Source organism: Girardinichthys multiradiatus, chromosome 15 (assembly GCF_021462225.1).
Source record: "Girardinichthys multiradiatus isolate DD_20200921_A chromosome 15, DD_fGirMul_XY1, whole genome shotgun sequence".
NCBI lineage: Eukaryota > Metazoa > Chordata > Actinopteri > Cyprinodontiformes > Goodeidae > Girardinichthys > Girardinichthys multiradiatus.
The window spans coordinates 8,995,548-9,012,736 of record NC_061808.1 but is presented as its reverse complement, the minus strand read 5'-3'; the positions used below and the strand labels follow the sequence as shown (position 1 = coordinate 9,012,736).

Sequence of the window (17,189 nt, the reverse complement as noted above, 5' to 3'; positions counted from 1 at the left end):
ACAAGCAATTAAGAAATAAATCAGGTAACGTTTTTTTTATTGCACCTGTAATTTAAATAAGGCACATTACAACTAATGAAGTAGTTGAATTGTTGGATACTGGATCAGGAGCAAGCTAATTTTGTGAATTACCACAACATAAAATAAATTACATACCAGTGAAATCAACCCAATCTCAAGCAGAAACAAAGAGTAACCTGATCATGTTAGAGAGATTGTTAAAAAGGCAATATCAATACCTTAACATTTGGGTTATAATGCTGAGTGATTTATGATAAACTGACTCAGTTGGTAAATAAAGGAGTTACTTGAGATTCTGAGAGCTTTCGCTGTTTGTCATTCTCTCGTTGTTGGAACATGGCTTCTCCCTCCTTGGTCCTCTCAATGTTCCAGCTCATAGCCAGCATGCTCTTCAAGGACTCTTTCACAGGCCAGCGGTAGGTTTCTCTTTCCTACAAATTACACACAAACGTTGAACTCAATGCTCAACGAATCACTATGTGTTCACTAACTTTTAAGGTTTAAATATGCTACAAATATAACTATAACTATAAAAACTATACCTTATAATTAACAGTTCAGCTGCACAACATATTGAATTGAAATCTGCAATTTCACTATGTGCAACACAATGCAATCGTAAAGGATAGTGCTCAGTAGGCTGTAATATTTACATTTAGGCTGCCATGTCTTCAAACTCTGTCTGACAATATTATATTTGGCCATTTAGATGGACCTTCACTGACTTTTAAGTCCACACCTGATACAGATCTTAGCGACCATGAAGCTAAAATTCAAAGGAAGTAGTAGAGAGGTGATGATAGAAAAAAAAAGGTGTGGAAAATGTGGGATTATCACGATTGAAATTGCAGTAATAAACAATAATTTCAAATTTCCCTCAAAGTCAGAATAGACTAAGTTATGTTTATCCACAATCTGATTCCGATCCTTTATTTTTGTGGTGTCAATAAAAGAAATACTATCATTTAAATATCTAATTTCCTTTCTAACCAACTTTAGAGTGATCAAAAATGTATCTATATATACCAGCTAAAATGAAATCAGAAACTGTTTCTTTCTAGTAAGCTTTTCTTCCTCTAAAAGAGCAGGAGTTTTTACATTATTACACAGGTGTGGCCCAAGGCAAAGTGACCTAAGCAGCTTTTAACCAACCCACACTATCAGGGTGCCAGCAAGAGCATAGATTTACAAATGTCAACATTGTGATACATCACTGGCAGTTGTGCAAAAGAAAATGTGTAGTGCTTATCTATAATGGGGCATTTAAATCCTCATAGTTGAACTGTTTTCTGATATTGTTGCTGAACAGCTTTTAATGCTTCATCTTTTTACTACTTCTTTTAAAGAATCTTTGTTAACACAAGCATGCACAAATCAGAAGACAAAATTTGACAAAGTATTTGAAGATACATGGGTTTAAGACAAGCAAAGGTTCCGGGAAGACGTTCTCTAACGTTCACATACTTCTCTGTCCTGAGCTGTCAGTCCTTAACTGTCAGTAAGTCTAATCAATAAACATTGCATTTCTTGTCTAATGTATTGCCAACAATGGAACTGATCAGCTTAATCAGTTCTTGCTTTTTAGTGTTATAATTTTATTTCAGATAACAGATGGTAAATAACAGAGTTCACATTACATATGATTTTGAAACTCTTCAGTTTTGCCTAAACATCATTGTAACAGTCAATTAAAATATGTTTTTTTTTTTTTTTTACATTTAATTATTTGGCATTTTTAGTTGTAACATAACTCCAAGAAACCACTCCTTGCACAAGAAGTCTATTCACTGATATCAGCCACAGAAGATCCATCATGCTATCTAAAAGCTTTTTAACCTTCCTTATTTTTAATTATTCACCCTTCTTCTATTGTTAATAATGGCGCAATATTTAAAATCAATTTGTTTAAAAATAATTTTACACGATGTTAAAGGCCATTTGAAGTTTAAATGTTGATGTTCATGGATGAACTGCAGAAGTAAGGACATCGACCTATCACCTAAAACTTTGGCCACATCAGGAAAATAACAGCGGAAGAAAACAAACAAACAAAAGAAAAAAACATAATGGTGTTCTCCCAAATGTAATCATTTGACACAAGATAAAAGTCAAAATGCATTTTGCTAGATCATTTTCTGTCGACTTACTTTTAATGCATTTTAATTTGCACACTTCATCCCAAGTGCTATAAGTATATAAATCATTTGGTGTGAATGAAATTCATGCAACACATTTGATGGTCCCCTCCTTGAACCGTCACCTTAACGTGGTGGAGGGGTTTGAGTGCTCAAATGATCCTAGAGGCTATGTTGTCTGGGGCCTAAATGCCCCTGGTAGGGTCTCCCATGGCAAACAGGTTCTAGGTGATGGGTCAGACAAAGAATGGTTCAAGAACCCCTCATGAAGAACACAATATCGAGGCACGTGACGTTGCCCGGTACGGCGGAGCCGGGGTCCCACCCTGGAGCCAGGCCTGGGGTCGGGACTCGTCAGAGAGCGCCTGGTGGCCGGGTTGCTCCTCGCGGGACCCGGCCGGGCCAAGCCCGAACGAGAGACGCGAGGCCATCCCCCAGTGGGCCCACCACCTGCAGGGGGAACCGTGAGGGACCGGTGCAAAGAGGATTGGGTGGCGGACGAAGGTGGAGACCTCAACGGCCCGATCCCCGGATGCTTAGGCTGGCTCTAGGGACGTGGAATGTCACCTCGCTGGGGGGGAAGGAGCCTGAGCTTGTGCGGGAGGTCGAGAGATATCGACTAGAAATAGTCGGGCTCGCCTCCACGCACAGCGTGGGCTCTGGAACCCATCTCCTTGAGAGGGGTTGGACTCTCTTCTGCTCTGGAGTGGCCCACGGGGAGAGGCGGCGGGCTGGTGTGGGTTTGCTTGTTGCCCCCAGCTCAGCCGTCTCGTGTTGGGGTTTACCCCAGTGGATGAGAGGGTTGTATCCCTGCGCCTTCGGGTTGGGGAGAGGTCTCTGACTATCATTTCAGCCTACGGGCCGAGTGGTAGTGCAGAGTACCCTGCCTTCTTGGCGTCCCTGTCGGGGGTGCTGGATAGTGCCCCTCCCGGGGACTCCATTATTCTGCTGGGGGACTTCAACGCCCACGTGGGGAACGACAGTGACACCTGGAGAGGCGTGATCGGGAGGAATGGCCTCCCCGATCTGAATCCGAGTGGTGTTTTGTTATTGGACTTCTGTGCTAGTCACGGATTGTCCATAACGAACACCATGTTCAAACATAAGGGTGTCCATCAGTGCACTTGGCACCAGGACACCCTAGGCAGGAGGTCGATGATCGACTTTGTTGTCGTATCATCAGACCTTCGGCCGCATGTTTTGGACACTCGGGTGAAGAGAGGGGCTGAGCTGTCCACTGATCATCACCTGGTGGTGAGTTGGATCCGCTGGAGGAGGAGAAAGCCGGACAGACTCGGCAGGCCCAAGCGCATAGTGAGGGTCTGCTGGGAACGCCTGGCGGAGCCCTCGGCCAGGGATGTATTCAACTCCCACCTCCGGGAGAGCTTCGACCAGATCCCGGGGGATGTTGGAGACATAGAGTCCGAGTGGACCATGTTCTCTGCATCTATTGTCGATGCTGCTGCCCATAGCTGCGGCCGTAAGGTCTGCGGTGCCTGTCGCGGCGGCAATCCCAGAACCCGGTGGTGGACACCGGCAGTAAGGGATGCTGTTAAGCTGAAGAAGGAGTCCTATCGGCTGTGGTTGGCTTGTGGGACTCCTGAGGCGGCTGACGGGTACCGTGAGGCCAAGCGTGCTGCGGCCCGGGCTGTGGCAGAGGCAAAAACTCGGGCCTGGGAAGAGTTCGGTGAGGCCATGGAGAAGGACTACCGGTTGGCCTCGAAGCGATTCTGGCAAACCGTCCGGCGCCTCAGGAGGGGGAAGCAGTGCTTTGCCAACACTGTTTATGGTGGGGGCGGGAGACTGCTGACCTCGACTGAGGACATTATCGGGCGGTGGAAGGAGTACTTCGAGAATCTCCTCAATCCTGCCATCACGCATTCCGTGGTGGAAACAGAGGCTGGGGACTCGGGGTTGGATTCTTTCATCACCCAGGCTGAAGTCACCGAGGTGGTTAAAAAGCTCCGCGGTGGCAAGGCTTCGGGGGTGGATGAGATCCGCCCTGAGTACCTCAAGTGTCTGGATGTTGTAGGGCTGTCATGGTTGACACGCCTCTTCAACATTGCGTGGCGGACGGGGACAGTGCCTTTGGATTGGCAGACTGGGGGATCACACTCCTCAGCCTCCCTGGTAAGGCCTACACCAGGGTATTGGAGAAGAGAATCCGGCCAATAGTCGAACCTCGGCTTCAGGAGGAACAGTGTGGTTTTTGTCCCGGCCGTGGAACACTGGACCAGCTCTATACCTTCTACAGGGTGCTCGAGGGTTCATGGGAGTTTGCCCAACTGGTTCACATGTGTTTTGTGGACCTGGAGAAAGCATTCGACTGTGTCCCTCGTGATGCCCTGTGGGGGGTGCTCCAGGAGTATGGAATCAGGGGCCCTTTATTAGGGGCCATCCAGTCCCTGTACGAGCGGAGCAGGAGTTTGGTCCGCATTGCCGGCACTAAGTCGGACCTGTTCCCAGTGCATGTTGGACTCCGGCAGGGCTGCCCTTTGTCGCCGGTCCTGTTCATAACTTTTATGGACAGGATTTCTAGACGCAGCCAAGGGCCGGAGGGGGTCTGGTTTGGGGACCAGTGGATTTCGTCTCTTCTTTTTGCGGATGACGTGGTCCTGCTGGCCCCCTCTAGCCAAGACCTACAGCATGCGCTGTGGCGGTTCGCAGCCGAGTGTGAAGCGGCTGGGATGGGGATCAGCTCCTCCAAGTCCGAGGCCATGGTACTCGACCGGAAAAGGGTGGCTTGTCCTCTTCAGGTTGGAGGGGAGTTCCTGCCTCAAGTGGAGGAGTTTAAGTATCTCGGGGTCTTGTTCACGAGTGAGGGAAGAATGGAGCGGGAGATCGACAGACGGATTGGTGCAGCTGCCACAGTAATGGGGGCGCTGTGCCGGTCCATTGTGGTGAAGAGAGAGCTGAGCCGAAAAGCAAAGCTCTCAATTTACTGGTCGGTCTACGTTCCTACCCTCACCTATGGCCATGAACTTTGGGTCATGACCGAAAGAACGAGATCACGGATACAAGCGGCTGAAATGAGCTTCCTCCGTAGGGTGGCCGGGCACTCCCTTAGAGATAGGGTGAGGAGCTCGGCCATCCGGGAGGAGCTCGGAGTAGAGCCGCTGCTCCTCCACATTGAGAGGAGCCAGTTGAGGTGGCTCGGGCATCTATACCGGATGCCTCCTGGACGCCTTCCTCGGGAGGTGTTCCAGGCACGTCCCACCGGGAGGAGGCCCAGGGGACGGCCCAGGACACGCTGGAGGGACTATGTCTCTCGGCTGGCCTGGGAACGCCTTGGGCTCCCCCTGGAGGAGCTGGAGGAGGTGTCTGGAGAGAGGGACGTCTGGGCGTCTCTGCTGAGTCTGCTGCCCCCGCGACCCGGTCCTGGATAAGCGGAAGACGACGAACGAACGAACGAACATTTGATGGTATATATACTGTGTGACTGACATAATTTTCCATTCGTAAACTATAGTAAAAGTTATGTTAAATTAATATTCTCATAACATCATAATATGTATTATGATAGAAAGAGGAAATTAGCTGAGTTGAGGTAACTCATGGTAACTGGAAAGCCCCTAAATAAAATTCTGTTCAGGACCAGTACAATACAGATTTTTGGACCTGTTAAGTTTTTACAGGATTTGCCTTTTTTTGGTTGCTTTGAAGGTGTGTTTTGCTTGAACAATTACAATTTTCAGTGTCCACACATATGAGGGAGGATTGTGCTTCACAAAACCTGTCGAAGTTCGGTGACGATAAAGGCCGGTTTCAGTAAAGAATGCGAAAAATTGAGAAGAAACTCAAACAAGTTGCCAAGAAACAAATTAAACTGATGATCCATCAGAGGGTACCACCTTTTATATAATTTATCTGCTAAGTGCTGGATAGGAAAGTTGAAAATTGATAGGATAAGAAAGAATGATCATTTCTCATGAATAAAACTATCATTTCAATTTGCTCCATCTATTTCTATGCCATATTCATACCAACACATTGTCATTTAGCCCCAAACTACTTCGGATCCTGCTAATATACTTTTTTTTTTCTGTCTTCACCTAAACATTTTACACTTAGATAATTAAATCCTACACATGCTCAAATCTCCCAAAATGTCAGTTATTTCCATATTATTTTCTGAAGATTTTACATCAACCCTTATTTCTATAGATTTCAGTTCTGAAGCATGTTTGGGCCAGTTAACTCTTATGAAATATGACAGATTGTGGTTACTTGATCAAGCCAAAATAAGTGACCTTCTGTTGGAAGATAATATTTCATGAAGTCATGTCATCACATTTCCTTAGAGATCACATTTTATTAAATACTGATACCGAAACACTACTATGTTACCTTTGCCTTATTTTCACTCATTCAGAACATCATCTCTTTGCTGCAAATTTGAATATGATTAGAATATTGCCACTTTAAAGCAAACAAGCTGTCCAAAGTGCCGCATAGCAAGAGCAACAAGAGAAATCTCATAAGAATGAGAAATAAAGTAAAAATAACCAGAACTTGAAAGTGTCACGTTCAGCAGTAACTGAAGTTCTCTTAAGGAGTTTAAGTCATGTCTGAATTATTTTACTTCAAAATAGAACAGCAAACTTAAAAACTGAAGAAGAATGGTGATTCTTTGTTTATGGAGATTGCGCTACCCTCCTATAGCAGCAGCTGTGTGCACAGATCCATACCTTCTCACTTAAAGCTTTGTATGGCTTCAGCAGTGGATGGGTTCTGGTCTGCTCGTCCAAACTGTCTCCATGTTTCCAGCCAGCTGACATCTAAAGATGCAGTTTATAATCGTCAGTGTTGCGCTACTGAACAACAAATAATGTATGTTAAGAGCATGGAGGAAATATATGGAGAGGGGGGGGGCTAACCTTTTCTGAAGCCCACTTGTCATGGGAATGTTCTGCATACTTGTTAGCAATGTACTCAAGTTTTTCAGGGAGGGAGATACTGAAAAAGGTGCATAATGTTTAAATATTTAACATTAATACAAAGTCACTCTGTGAAAAGGTACTTTTTTCTGGTTTAGAGCAAGTTCTCAATGTGGGTTAAATAAAAGATAGCATGATATTGTGTCAGTGATGGAAATCCCATACTTGGCAGTATTGATGGGTTTGGGTTCAAAGTTTCCCTGTGCGTCCACTGACTCCTGTTTCTCCAGCGTCGACCCTAAGCTGGTATCCACAAAGTCTGGAGGCAGGGCTCCAGCGATGGCAGACAGACACGACTTGGCCATTTTAAAAAGTTCTGAATCATACTTCTTCATGGGGGAGAACACAGAAGAAATGCTTACGAAGCAGATTTTTGCCTTTTCTTTGGATTTCCTGAAGAATCCATGTAGAATATCACAGTGTATCACAAAAGTATTCATGCCCTTTAAACTTTTCCACATGTTGTCACATAACCACAAACTTCAACATACTTCATCAGAACCCAATCTGGAAGATCAACACAAGCTAACTTAACACAAACTTCTACTTAACATAATTGTAGAAGTAAAAGGATACATGGTTTTCCAAGGTTTGGTTTGAAAATACACTCAGACCCCTTTACTCTGATACTCCAAAATAAAATCCAGAGCAACCAAATGTCATCAGAAGTAAATTAGTAAATAGAGTCCACCTGTGTGTAGTTCAATCTCAGTACAACAGCTGTTCTTTGAAGGCCTTACAGGTTTTTTAGAGAACATTAGTGAACAAACAGCATCATAAAGACCAAAGAACACAACCGACAGGTCAGAAAGAAGGTTGTGAAGAAGTTTAAAGCAGCTTTAGGGTATAAAACAATATGCAAGGCTTTCAACATTTCACAGAGATCTGGTCAATCAATCATCTGAAAATAGAATGATATAGAATCACAAAAGCAAGCCTACCAAGACATGGACGCCTACTTAAATTAATAGCCTAAGTATTAATCAAAGAAGCAGCTCAGAGGGTGCGCTGTAACTCTGGAGGAGCCGCAGAGATCCACAGTTCAAACGGGTGAATTTGTTGACAGGAGAACAATTAGTATTGCTTTCCATCAATCTGGCCCTTATGGAATAATGGCAATCAAATATCCAATGCTGAAAGAAAGCCATAAGACGGCATGTTTGCAGTGTTGCGTGGCAGACAGCTAACATTGCGCCTCACAATAAACACACTATCTGTACTGTAAAACATGCCGGTGGCAGCATCATGCTCTGGGCCTGCTGTTCTTCAGTAAAAATAACAACAGGTAAATAAGTCTTGGGTAATAGGAGAATGGATGGAGCTAAATACAGGGCAATCCTGGAAGAAAAGACTGTTAGGGACCAAGCTTTTAGCATGAAAGCTACGAATGTATTTTTGTATCTATTGTATGTCCAAAACATACAATCTTAGCTACAATAGAATAGTTTAGATCCCATGTTAGATCCCCACACTTAAGTCCAAACCTAGATCTATATTAGAATGTGGTAAGAATGGTAAAATTTTGATATTTATGTTTGTAAAACATGTTAGAAACCATACATCTTTTTTCCTCCACTTCATTTTTATTATCAACTTTTAGTTGTTGATCTATAATTTACAGTCTGGATAAAATACATTGAATCTTGTGGTTATTATATGGCATAATGGGAAAACATTCATATTTTATGAATAGGTTTAAAAAGGGACTGAATAGTTTGGATGGAACATAAACCAGACAAAGATTTAAATTGAAAGCTGGTAAAGTCTGTGCTGAAACACTCCCTGTCACAGACTGATAAATGATCAATCTGGGCTTTGATTCAGCTGCACTGCTCACTGCACTTCATTATGCATTCAGTACAATACTGTCTCTGTCTGGAAAGCAACGCTTGAGTGTTGAAAAAGCAAATTACCATATAAGAGCAAAAACATAACACAGAACGCAGGGGAGAGCCTAATTGGTGGAAGCATTTTCTTTAGCAGAAATGCTACTTTTAAAATACTGAGTTGCCCCCACATTTAAAGAAGCAGCAGCAAAGGAACAAATGTAGAAAATAAGGTATTGCAGTTTTTTTTAAAGAAATTAACATATTTTAGGGATAATAAAGAATATAAATTAAATCCTTGTGGTACCTACCTTCTGAGAAAGAGAATCAAAAATTCCCCAGAAGAGTTTTTTCGTGAGAAGAAGTTCCTCCTCAGAAGCCATGCCGAAGCCACCCATTCCAGATGGGAGGCAGTAGTACTTCCAGTTCTGCTCATAGTGGTTGGTAAGCAACTGCAGAGTAGAGATGCAAGGAACAAAACAAGTTACAAATATATTGGGGATACTATAATGAAACCAAAAGTTTTTTTATTCCAACTTTTTTGTAAAGTATTTTAAGCGGATTTTTTTAAATATAAACAAGGAGAACAGAGAAACATGAGTTAATGCTGTAGGTGGGTAAGGTGACATGTTAGATGTCAACAACAAGAAAACAGATCTGCTTCCTCACCCGGAGAGGCATCTTGCAGTATTCAGTGAGCATAGGAACATCAAACACAAGTCGTCTGAGCAGCTGCTGCATCATGGATGGACGAAGATGCCTGAGTACAGATAAGTAGAGTTAAATATGAAGAAAAAAGGTCTGGGTGGCCTCTGACGACAGCATTAATAATTAGAATTAAATACAAAATTACAAGAAAAGGGAGTAAGTCAAATAACATCAATGGGCCTTCTTTTCAGCCAATAACATCCCAGTTTAATACATTTATAACTAATGTTTGTTTCCTGCAGGATGTAGGATTGCTGTTCCACTAAACATTCACAAGACCTTATTTTTGCAATAATTATTTGAAAAGTCTTGCAATAGAAGCCCTGTAAATCTGTTTTTATCTCTAATGTTTTCACCTCAAGAGAGCACATACTTGCAGATTGCCAGCAGACACTCCTCAATGGCGTCCCGCTGGGCTTTGGTGAGCGAGCGACCTTTGGACAGCCGGTAGATGGTCTCCAGCGTGGAGTTGACCAGCTGTGCGTAGTGCTCCGTGTTGCCGAACAGAGCTGCACAGCGGGTCAGCAGAGGAAGCAGGGCAGAACCGATGTAGCGATTCATGGCCAACGCCGTTTCCGTGGTGCTCAGCACCTCCTGCGGGACAGAGAACCAAACATGTGGTAGGCACAGTTTTCACATGAAGATTAACAAAAAGTAAAATTATTATTAGTATTATTATGAACAATATTAAAGAACCAATATTTCTGTATGTTTTTCTTTTTAAAAATGTCTAGTTCACATTACTACGTCATTCACATATTTGACCCTATGCAAAAATGCATAGATGCAATAATAAATAATACAACTATTGAAATGAGTTACTTTGTTTCAGCTATATTCACTCACTGTACTTTTTTCTTCACTTCGATTCATTTAAAACTTCTTCATCACTAAGTGGCCTTTCAATCTATGTTGATACAGAATTTGTTTCGCTGTAGATAGTGCTGCTTTCATCCAGCACCAGCTTCACCAGCACCTCCACAAGCTCTTTTGGTTTTATTCTGAGGTTGAACCACATGTTTACCACCAAAACACAATCATCTCTAGGACACAGAAACCATCTCTTTCCTGAACGGTATGATGGCTATACATTCGCATGGTGCTTCAACTTTTATATTATTTGTTTGAACAGATGAATGTGGTCATCTCAACATTATACCCAAAGATAGACTAAACTTCTGGAGGTCTACAATTCCCTTCTTGATATCTTGCCTGATTTGTTTGGATTATTTTCATGATGTCGCACCAAGAAATAGGGTGTTTCAGGTGTTGGCCTTAAATGCACCCACAAGTGTTCTTCCGTTCAACTCACCTTTTGCAAATTAACCAATCAGAAGCTTTCAAAAACCTAATATAATCACCAGAGTTTTTCCAAATAGTTTAGAGGCATAGGAAGTTCAGTTTATGTAGAGTTCTGAATTAGAAGAAATTTAATTTCAACTCACGGTGTCCAGAGATGCTGAGGCTTTGAGGTCAGGCAGGAACCCGACTTCCAGCATCTGAAGCAGAAAGCTTTGGTCCTCAATGCCATACACTCTGTCCAAAAAGAGCACCATGGGGGCCTTGTGGTCCGGACAGAAGCAAGCTGACACGTCAGGTTCTGTCACGGTGCCATCTGCAGGTCAGTTTAAATAACACAGAGCAAACACTGCATTTAATATTTCCACTTTTACAGTATATTACAATGGCTGCTTCTGGACTGTACGACGAGGGTATGAGGATAAAATTTACTGAAACTAAAAAGTTAATAACTCAAAACAATCTCAAATTATGCACATTTCACGATCGAAAAGTGGAAAATAAAAGTAAAGTAATTAGACAAGAATATAGCAATATAGGTGTTTCAGGCATACTTCAGAATTTACTACAAGGTTGAGTGCTGTTTGCACAGTATTGGTTACAAAGATATAAGATTCTTAAAGGAAAGATTAATCAAACTATTTCAGATTTATTTACACAGAAGCATAAAACGAATGCCCCATCTGCAAAATTGTGTTTTCGGAGTATTTAAGTTATCTGACTTGTTAGCCTATCAAAAAGCAGCAGAATGGATTGTAAAAGCCAAAAAATAGTATAACATTATAGCTTCTGCCTTAAATCAAGACCAAACACCATTTTCTGCTGCAGCTGAAAGCATTTTACTCTTACTTCTGATTTTCCTCTTCGTGAATATTTTGCTGGAGCATTCTTATGTCCAACAATCACTACACTTTTTATCTGTTGTTTTGTAACCACTGGGAGCTGCTTAACTTCATGCAACAAGCAGCCACTAAAATATGCATACCTTTATTAACCACAGGCATCTTGAGGGGGATGCTAATGATGCCAACCAGGTCTGAAGTGGGAACAAGAGAGCGCAGGATGGCTCTGATGCGCAATGCTTCACCTTTACCTGCATTGATAAGCTGTGAAGAAAACGTATATTTTGGCCTTCAGCAGTACAATAAGCAGAAAACTTGATTCTCTATGCAAAGTGCAAAAGGTATCCCCCCAGTTGTATACCCCATCCCCATTAATCTATCCATTTATCCATCCATCCATCCGTTCTTGCAACTTCCTTCCCTTGTTGCAGACAGTTGTTTTTCCAGGCTTTGTACTCTAGTAAACAGTGGACATTTGCATTCATACTGAGAACTTTTGTGTCTGGGAAAATATAGAATTTAGACATGACAATCGTTCAGGAACACTGGCATTTCATTTATAAATAATTATTTAATAGCTAACTGTTCTAACAGACATAGTAACTGAAGCATGAAAATAATTTAGACAACAGGCTCTCTATGCTGCACAGAACTCTCCACTGAGAGCCTCACATGCATCTCTGGAGCGCAGCGTCCCAACAGGTCAATGAGGGCTGAGTAGAAGGACATGATGGCATTGCCCATGTGGATAACTTCTTTCTCCTCTTCACCAGACCTGCACAATGCAAACATTGACCTTAGACAAAGTCTCTTTCCTTCATATCACTTCTACAAGAGAATAAAATCAGCAGCAGGGGAGCAGTTGGTGTGTAGTTTTCTTGGTATGCAACTGTGTTTTGAGCCCTTTCTGGTCTGCCACTTTATATGCATCGATTCTGATGAGCTTCCAATATGCCCTTCATCACCTGAGGCAATAATTACATTCAGCATTAAAACTCCACTGTGTTAGAGCCTTTGCATAACAATGCGAGCAGCACGAACAAACACTAAACAAAGCAGCCACTGCACCAGTAGACATCAAGGCTACTGACTTTTTTCCTAAAACCGCCGAGACCTGTACCTTTGTAAATTTTGCAACAGAGACTTGCAAAAGGATTCATATCCCTTACTCTTTTTCAAATTCTATCTAGTAAAAAAACGCAAACTTCAGGGTATTATACTGGGATTTTCTAGATCAACACAAAGTATTGCATAATTAAAAGTGGATGGAAATAGTAAACTGTTAAACTCTTAAAAGACTGGGATTCATTTCTCCTAAGTCCCCCTGATTTAATATTTTATACAACCACCCTTTTCTGTAATTACAGCTGCAAGCCCTTAAGGGTATGTCTTTACCAGTTTTGCACATCTCATACTAAAGCTCAAGCTCAGTCATGTTGCATCTGTGTACTACTATTTTGAAGATCTGCCATTGATTATCAATAGGATTCAAGTATGGAGCTAGGCTATTCTCATGGATATGCTTTGAATATGCAACACCACTGCAGCTCTGGTTGTATGTATTTGGTTCTTTGTCCCACTGGAAGGTGAAATTCTATTCTAGTCCCAAATGTTTTGCAGCCTCTACAGTTTTTTCTCAAAAACTGTCCTGTGAATGCTTGTCCTGAAGAAAAGCATTCCCACAGCATGACGCTGCCACCATCATGTTTCACAGTGAGGATAGTGTGTTATAGACGATGCTCAGTGTTAGGGTTTTTTCACACATATTGCTTTCCATGTATGACAAAAAGTTCAATTTTGGTATCATCTGACTGAAGCACCGCCTTGCAGATGTCCATTGTATCCATTATGTGCTACATTGAGTTTGTCTATCAGATAAAATCCCCCTAAAACACATTTGACCACAACAAAAAGTAAACACGTTTAGGGCACTGTATGATCTAATGTTTAGCAGCAAGAACAGGGTCCTCTGGATGGAGGAGGATGCAAGTTGTCTGATTCTTTAGCAGCACAATAAAGTCATAATTAAACACAAAGACTTGTACTGTAAAACAGCTATATCCCTGATTTCTTTGAAAGATCTAATTAAACCCTGAAGATTAGATTTTTTAAAAACAGTCAGTCAGTCAGTCAGTCATTTTCTACCGCTTATTCCATAGTGGGTCACGGGGGAGCTGGTGCCTATCTCCAGCAGTCTATGGGCGAAAGGCGGGGTACACCCTGGACAGGTCGCCAGTCCATCGCAGGGCTTTTTTAAAAACAATTTAATCAATTCAATGTAACTGATCAAAGGTGCAATGAAGCAGCATCTACGTTTCGTGCAAAATCAAATTACTACATTACCCAACAGAATCTAATAGTAATAAGAAGTGCTGACATTTTTTGTTTTACAACAGACTCGTGAATGATTTTGAACCTTTGGGATTTTGACCATCTAACTTTTTCATTAAATTACTGACCAGCAGTGGTTTAAAAGCAATAAAGAGCCAATATAATTGGACAAATTCCCACCCCGCAGTGGCTCCAGCTGGAGTCTTCGGAAGGTCCAGAGCGGGATCCTCAGAGATCTTGATGGCCTCCTTCATGGCAGCCAGCAGACCCTGTCCTCCCTCTCCCCTCAGGGCAGGGCCAAAACACTCGGGACGTCTGATCAGCAGCTTCACCACCAGGTTGGCATTTTCCTCCACACTCTCACCTACAGCCAGAAAGGCCTTCACATTAATCTCTCTAACACATTAATGATTAATATCACACACAAAATGAATGGACAGAGTCAACTCGAGCACAGTTATTGCTGGAAGTGTTGAAAAAACTGACCAACATTTTTACTTCTTAGTCCTGGCTAGTCAGCAGCACTTTGGCAGCCTTTCTTGGCAGATGTTTTTAGTAATGCTTTCAATTTCAAGCTAATCATTTACTGCTCTTCAGTTACTCCATTATAGCTACACTATTTACTTTATTTGATGCACTGAAAGAGGGAATGTTTATAGAATAGGAAACTCAATCACGATGGAAGTTGACAGACATACCATTGCAGAAGACAACAAATCTCAGGAACGAGAGGTAGCGCTCTCCCTCTATGGGGTTCCAGCCCAGGTCCGGGTAACCCTTCGCGACCAGCATGGCACAACTTTGAAGACCACAGCCTGCCAGATACGTCACCACCTACGCACAGACATCTGGGTAAGACTCCAGGCAAAATCATGCTGCAATTCCCAGGTTCTAAATGGGTGAAAATATGAGTTTGAGTGTTCTTCTAATTCTGAAATGAGAAGGACGGACAAAAATATTCCTAAAATAGAAATAGCTGTCTTGAACAAATTGCTTTCTGCTCTGATGCATTTTGCCCACATTCAACTGAGGTATTATCCGTGCATTTAGGGGAATATTCACCCATATTTATGTATATTTAGACAAATTACAACCAGAGTGAACTAAAACACATTAAATTTACTTTTATTTATGAATAATGCCTTGTCAGGTCAGGAGCTGAGAGAACTTAGTAACTTAGAGAACTAAGTTACTCAAATAAATTAACTTTTCAATAATATTCTAATTTACTGAGAAGCGCTTGTAACTTTTGTGACTTTATATAATGTTGGAACAGGTCTCTCTTGAACATGAGAATTAGTTGCTCAATGAGATTTATCCTGTGTAAATAAAAGTCAAATAAAGTGTTCTGCTCTAACTAGAGTTCACCCTATCATTTTTTACTTAATTTATCTTACTACTCATTAGTAATGTATTTTTTGCAAAAGAAACCCATATATAATACATTACGGATGGCCTGGTAGCCTGTGGTGTCATTTGGATGCATTCATTGCGCTGCCAAGTCACATTTTGTTTTTTAAAGTCTGTTATTTAGCCAGTGATTTTCCAGTGAAGCTGTTGAACCTTCTCCAGGTCAGGTTCCTCCAGAGCCAAAGCCAGACCGTTGTTGTCCATCACTGAAGATGCTGCAACATCCAGAGGAGTGGAGCCTCGCATCGCTTCGGAGGCTAAACACACAAACAAAAAACAGCAAGGCAAACAAAACATTAATCCTATATAATCCACACATTAGATTCAATATTTTTTGGTTTATTGCAGCTCAAGTACAGAGCCTTGCAGAAGTATTTACATCCCTTAAACTTTTTTTTTTTTTCACATTACAACCACAAACCAAGTATTTCATTATGATTCTGTGCAATATACCAAAATAAAATAATGGCTCATTATTAAATGGCAGGAAAGTGAAACATTGTTTTCAAATTATTTACAAGTAATCTGAAAGGACTGGCAAGCATTTTAATTCTGCCCCCTTTGCTGTTATACCTCAAAATAAAATGCAGTGCATCCAGTTTTCTTTATAAGTCATCTTATTGGCACATTGAGTCCATCTAAGTGTAATTTAATCTTAATGTAAATACAGCTGTCAGGTTATTCAATTCAATTCAGTTTTATTTATATAGCGCCAATTCACAACACATGTTGTCTCAAAGCACTTCACAACAGTCAGGTACATTCATTCCAATTAATCCTAACCATTGAACAGTGCTGTCAAAGTTAGTTATTTATTCAAATTGGATAAAAAGTTTTTCTGTCTAAGGAAACCCAGCAGGTTGCATTGAGTCAGTGACTTGCAGCATTCACTCCTCCTGGATGAGCATGTAGAGACAGTGGACAGTTACTGGCGTTGACTTTGCAGCAATCCCTCATACTGAGCATGCATGTAGCGACAGTGGAGAGGAAAAACTCCCTTTTAACAGGAAGAAACCTCCAGCAGAACCAGGCTCAGTGTGAGCGGCCATCTGCCACAACCGACTGGGGATTTGAGAGAACAGAGCAGAGACACAAAGAGAACAAAGAAGCACTGGTCCAGGAGTACTTTCTATGGGAAGGAAAAGTAAATGTTAGTGGATGTAGCTCCTTTAGTTGTTTCACCTAGAAAGAAAGAACAGATAAACTCTGAGCCAGTTTTCAAGGTTAGAGTCTGAAAAAGAGCACATAGAGTTAGTCACAGTAGGAGCTCAGTCAATTGCCTTGTCTAGGAGAGAGAAAGGGTTAAACACTAAAAGACAGGGCCATGTGGATCATCGGTAGAGGGTAAGCATTAAGTTGTTGCCAGCAGAAGCTTGGACAATGCCCCTCTCCAGAAAGGTGTCACAGGTAGACACAGAGCCAGGCCAGGTGTAGCTTCTAGGAAGAGAATAGAGAGAACAAGGTTAAAAGCTGAAATAACAGCAAACAATGCAAAATTGGAGAGTAGTGTGAGAATGTAGCAAAGAGGGTGAAAGTGGTCATTATGTCCTCCAGCAGCCTAAGCCTATAGCAGCATAACTACACAGATAGTTTCAGTTCAGATTATTTAGTTAACCAGCGCTTATTTACAACAATGTCGTCTCAAGGAACCCCACAAAGGGTCCCACTGATGGTCATTGT

At 41.9% G+C, this 17,189-nt stretch overlaps 1 protein-coding gene across 2 annotated transcripts in view; it reads right to left on the bottom strand.

Moving 5' to 3' along the window:
* Positions 1 to 17,189, bottom strand: part of ryr3 (ryanodine receptor 3) — a 153,647-nt gene that overhangs the window by 42,944 nt on the left and 93,514 nt on the right. For both annotated transcript variants that reach the window (XM_047387608.1, XM_047387609.1), the window contains exons 43-55: positions 15,663 to 15,766; positions 14,798 to 14,933; positions 14,280 to 14,463; positions 12,441 to 12,543; positions 11,912 to 12,032; positions 11,073 to 11,242; positions 10,001 to 10,221; positions 9,589 to 9,679; positions 9,231 to 9,371; positions 7,259 to 7,422; positions 7,034 to 7,112; positions 6,845 to 6,934; positions 309 to 452 (exon numbers count right to left, since the gene is read on the bottom strand). In XM_047387608.1, the coding sequence (XP_047243564.1) occupies positions 309 to 452; positions 6,845 to 6,934; positions 7,034 to 7,112; positions 7,259 to 7,422; positions 9,231 to 9,371; positions 9,589 to 9,679; positions 10,001 to 10,221; positions 11,073 to 11,242; positions 11,912 to 12,032; positions 12,441 to 12,543; positions 14,280 to 14,463; positions 14,798 to 14,933; positions 15,663 to 15,766 (1,748 nt within the window). The remainder of the gene's footprint in view (positions 1 to 308; positions 453 to 6,844; positions 6,935 to 7,033; positions 7,113 to 7,258; positions 7,423 to 9,230; positions 9,372 to 9,588; positions 9,680 to 10,000; positions 10,222 to 11,072; positions 11,243 to 11,911; positions 12,033 to 12,440; positions 12,544 to 14,279; positions 14,464 to 14,797; positions 14,934 to 15,662; positions 15,767 to 17,189) is intronic.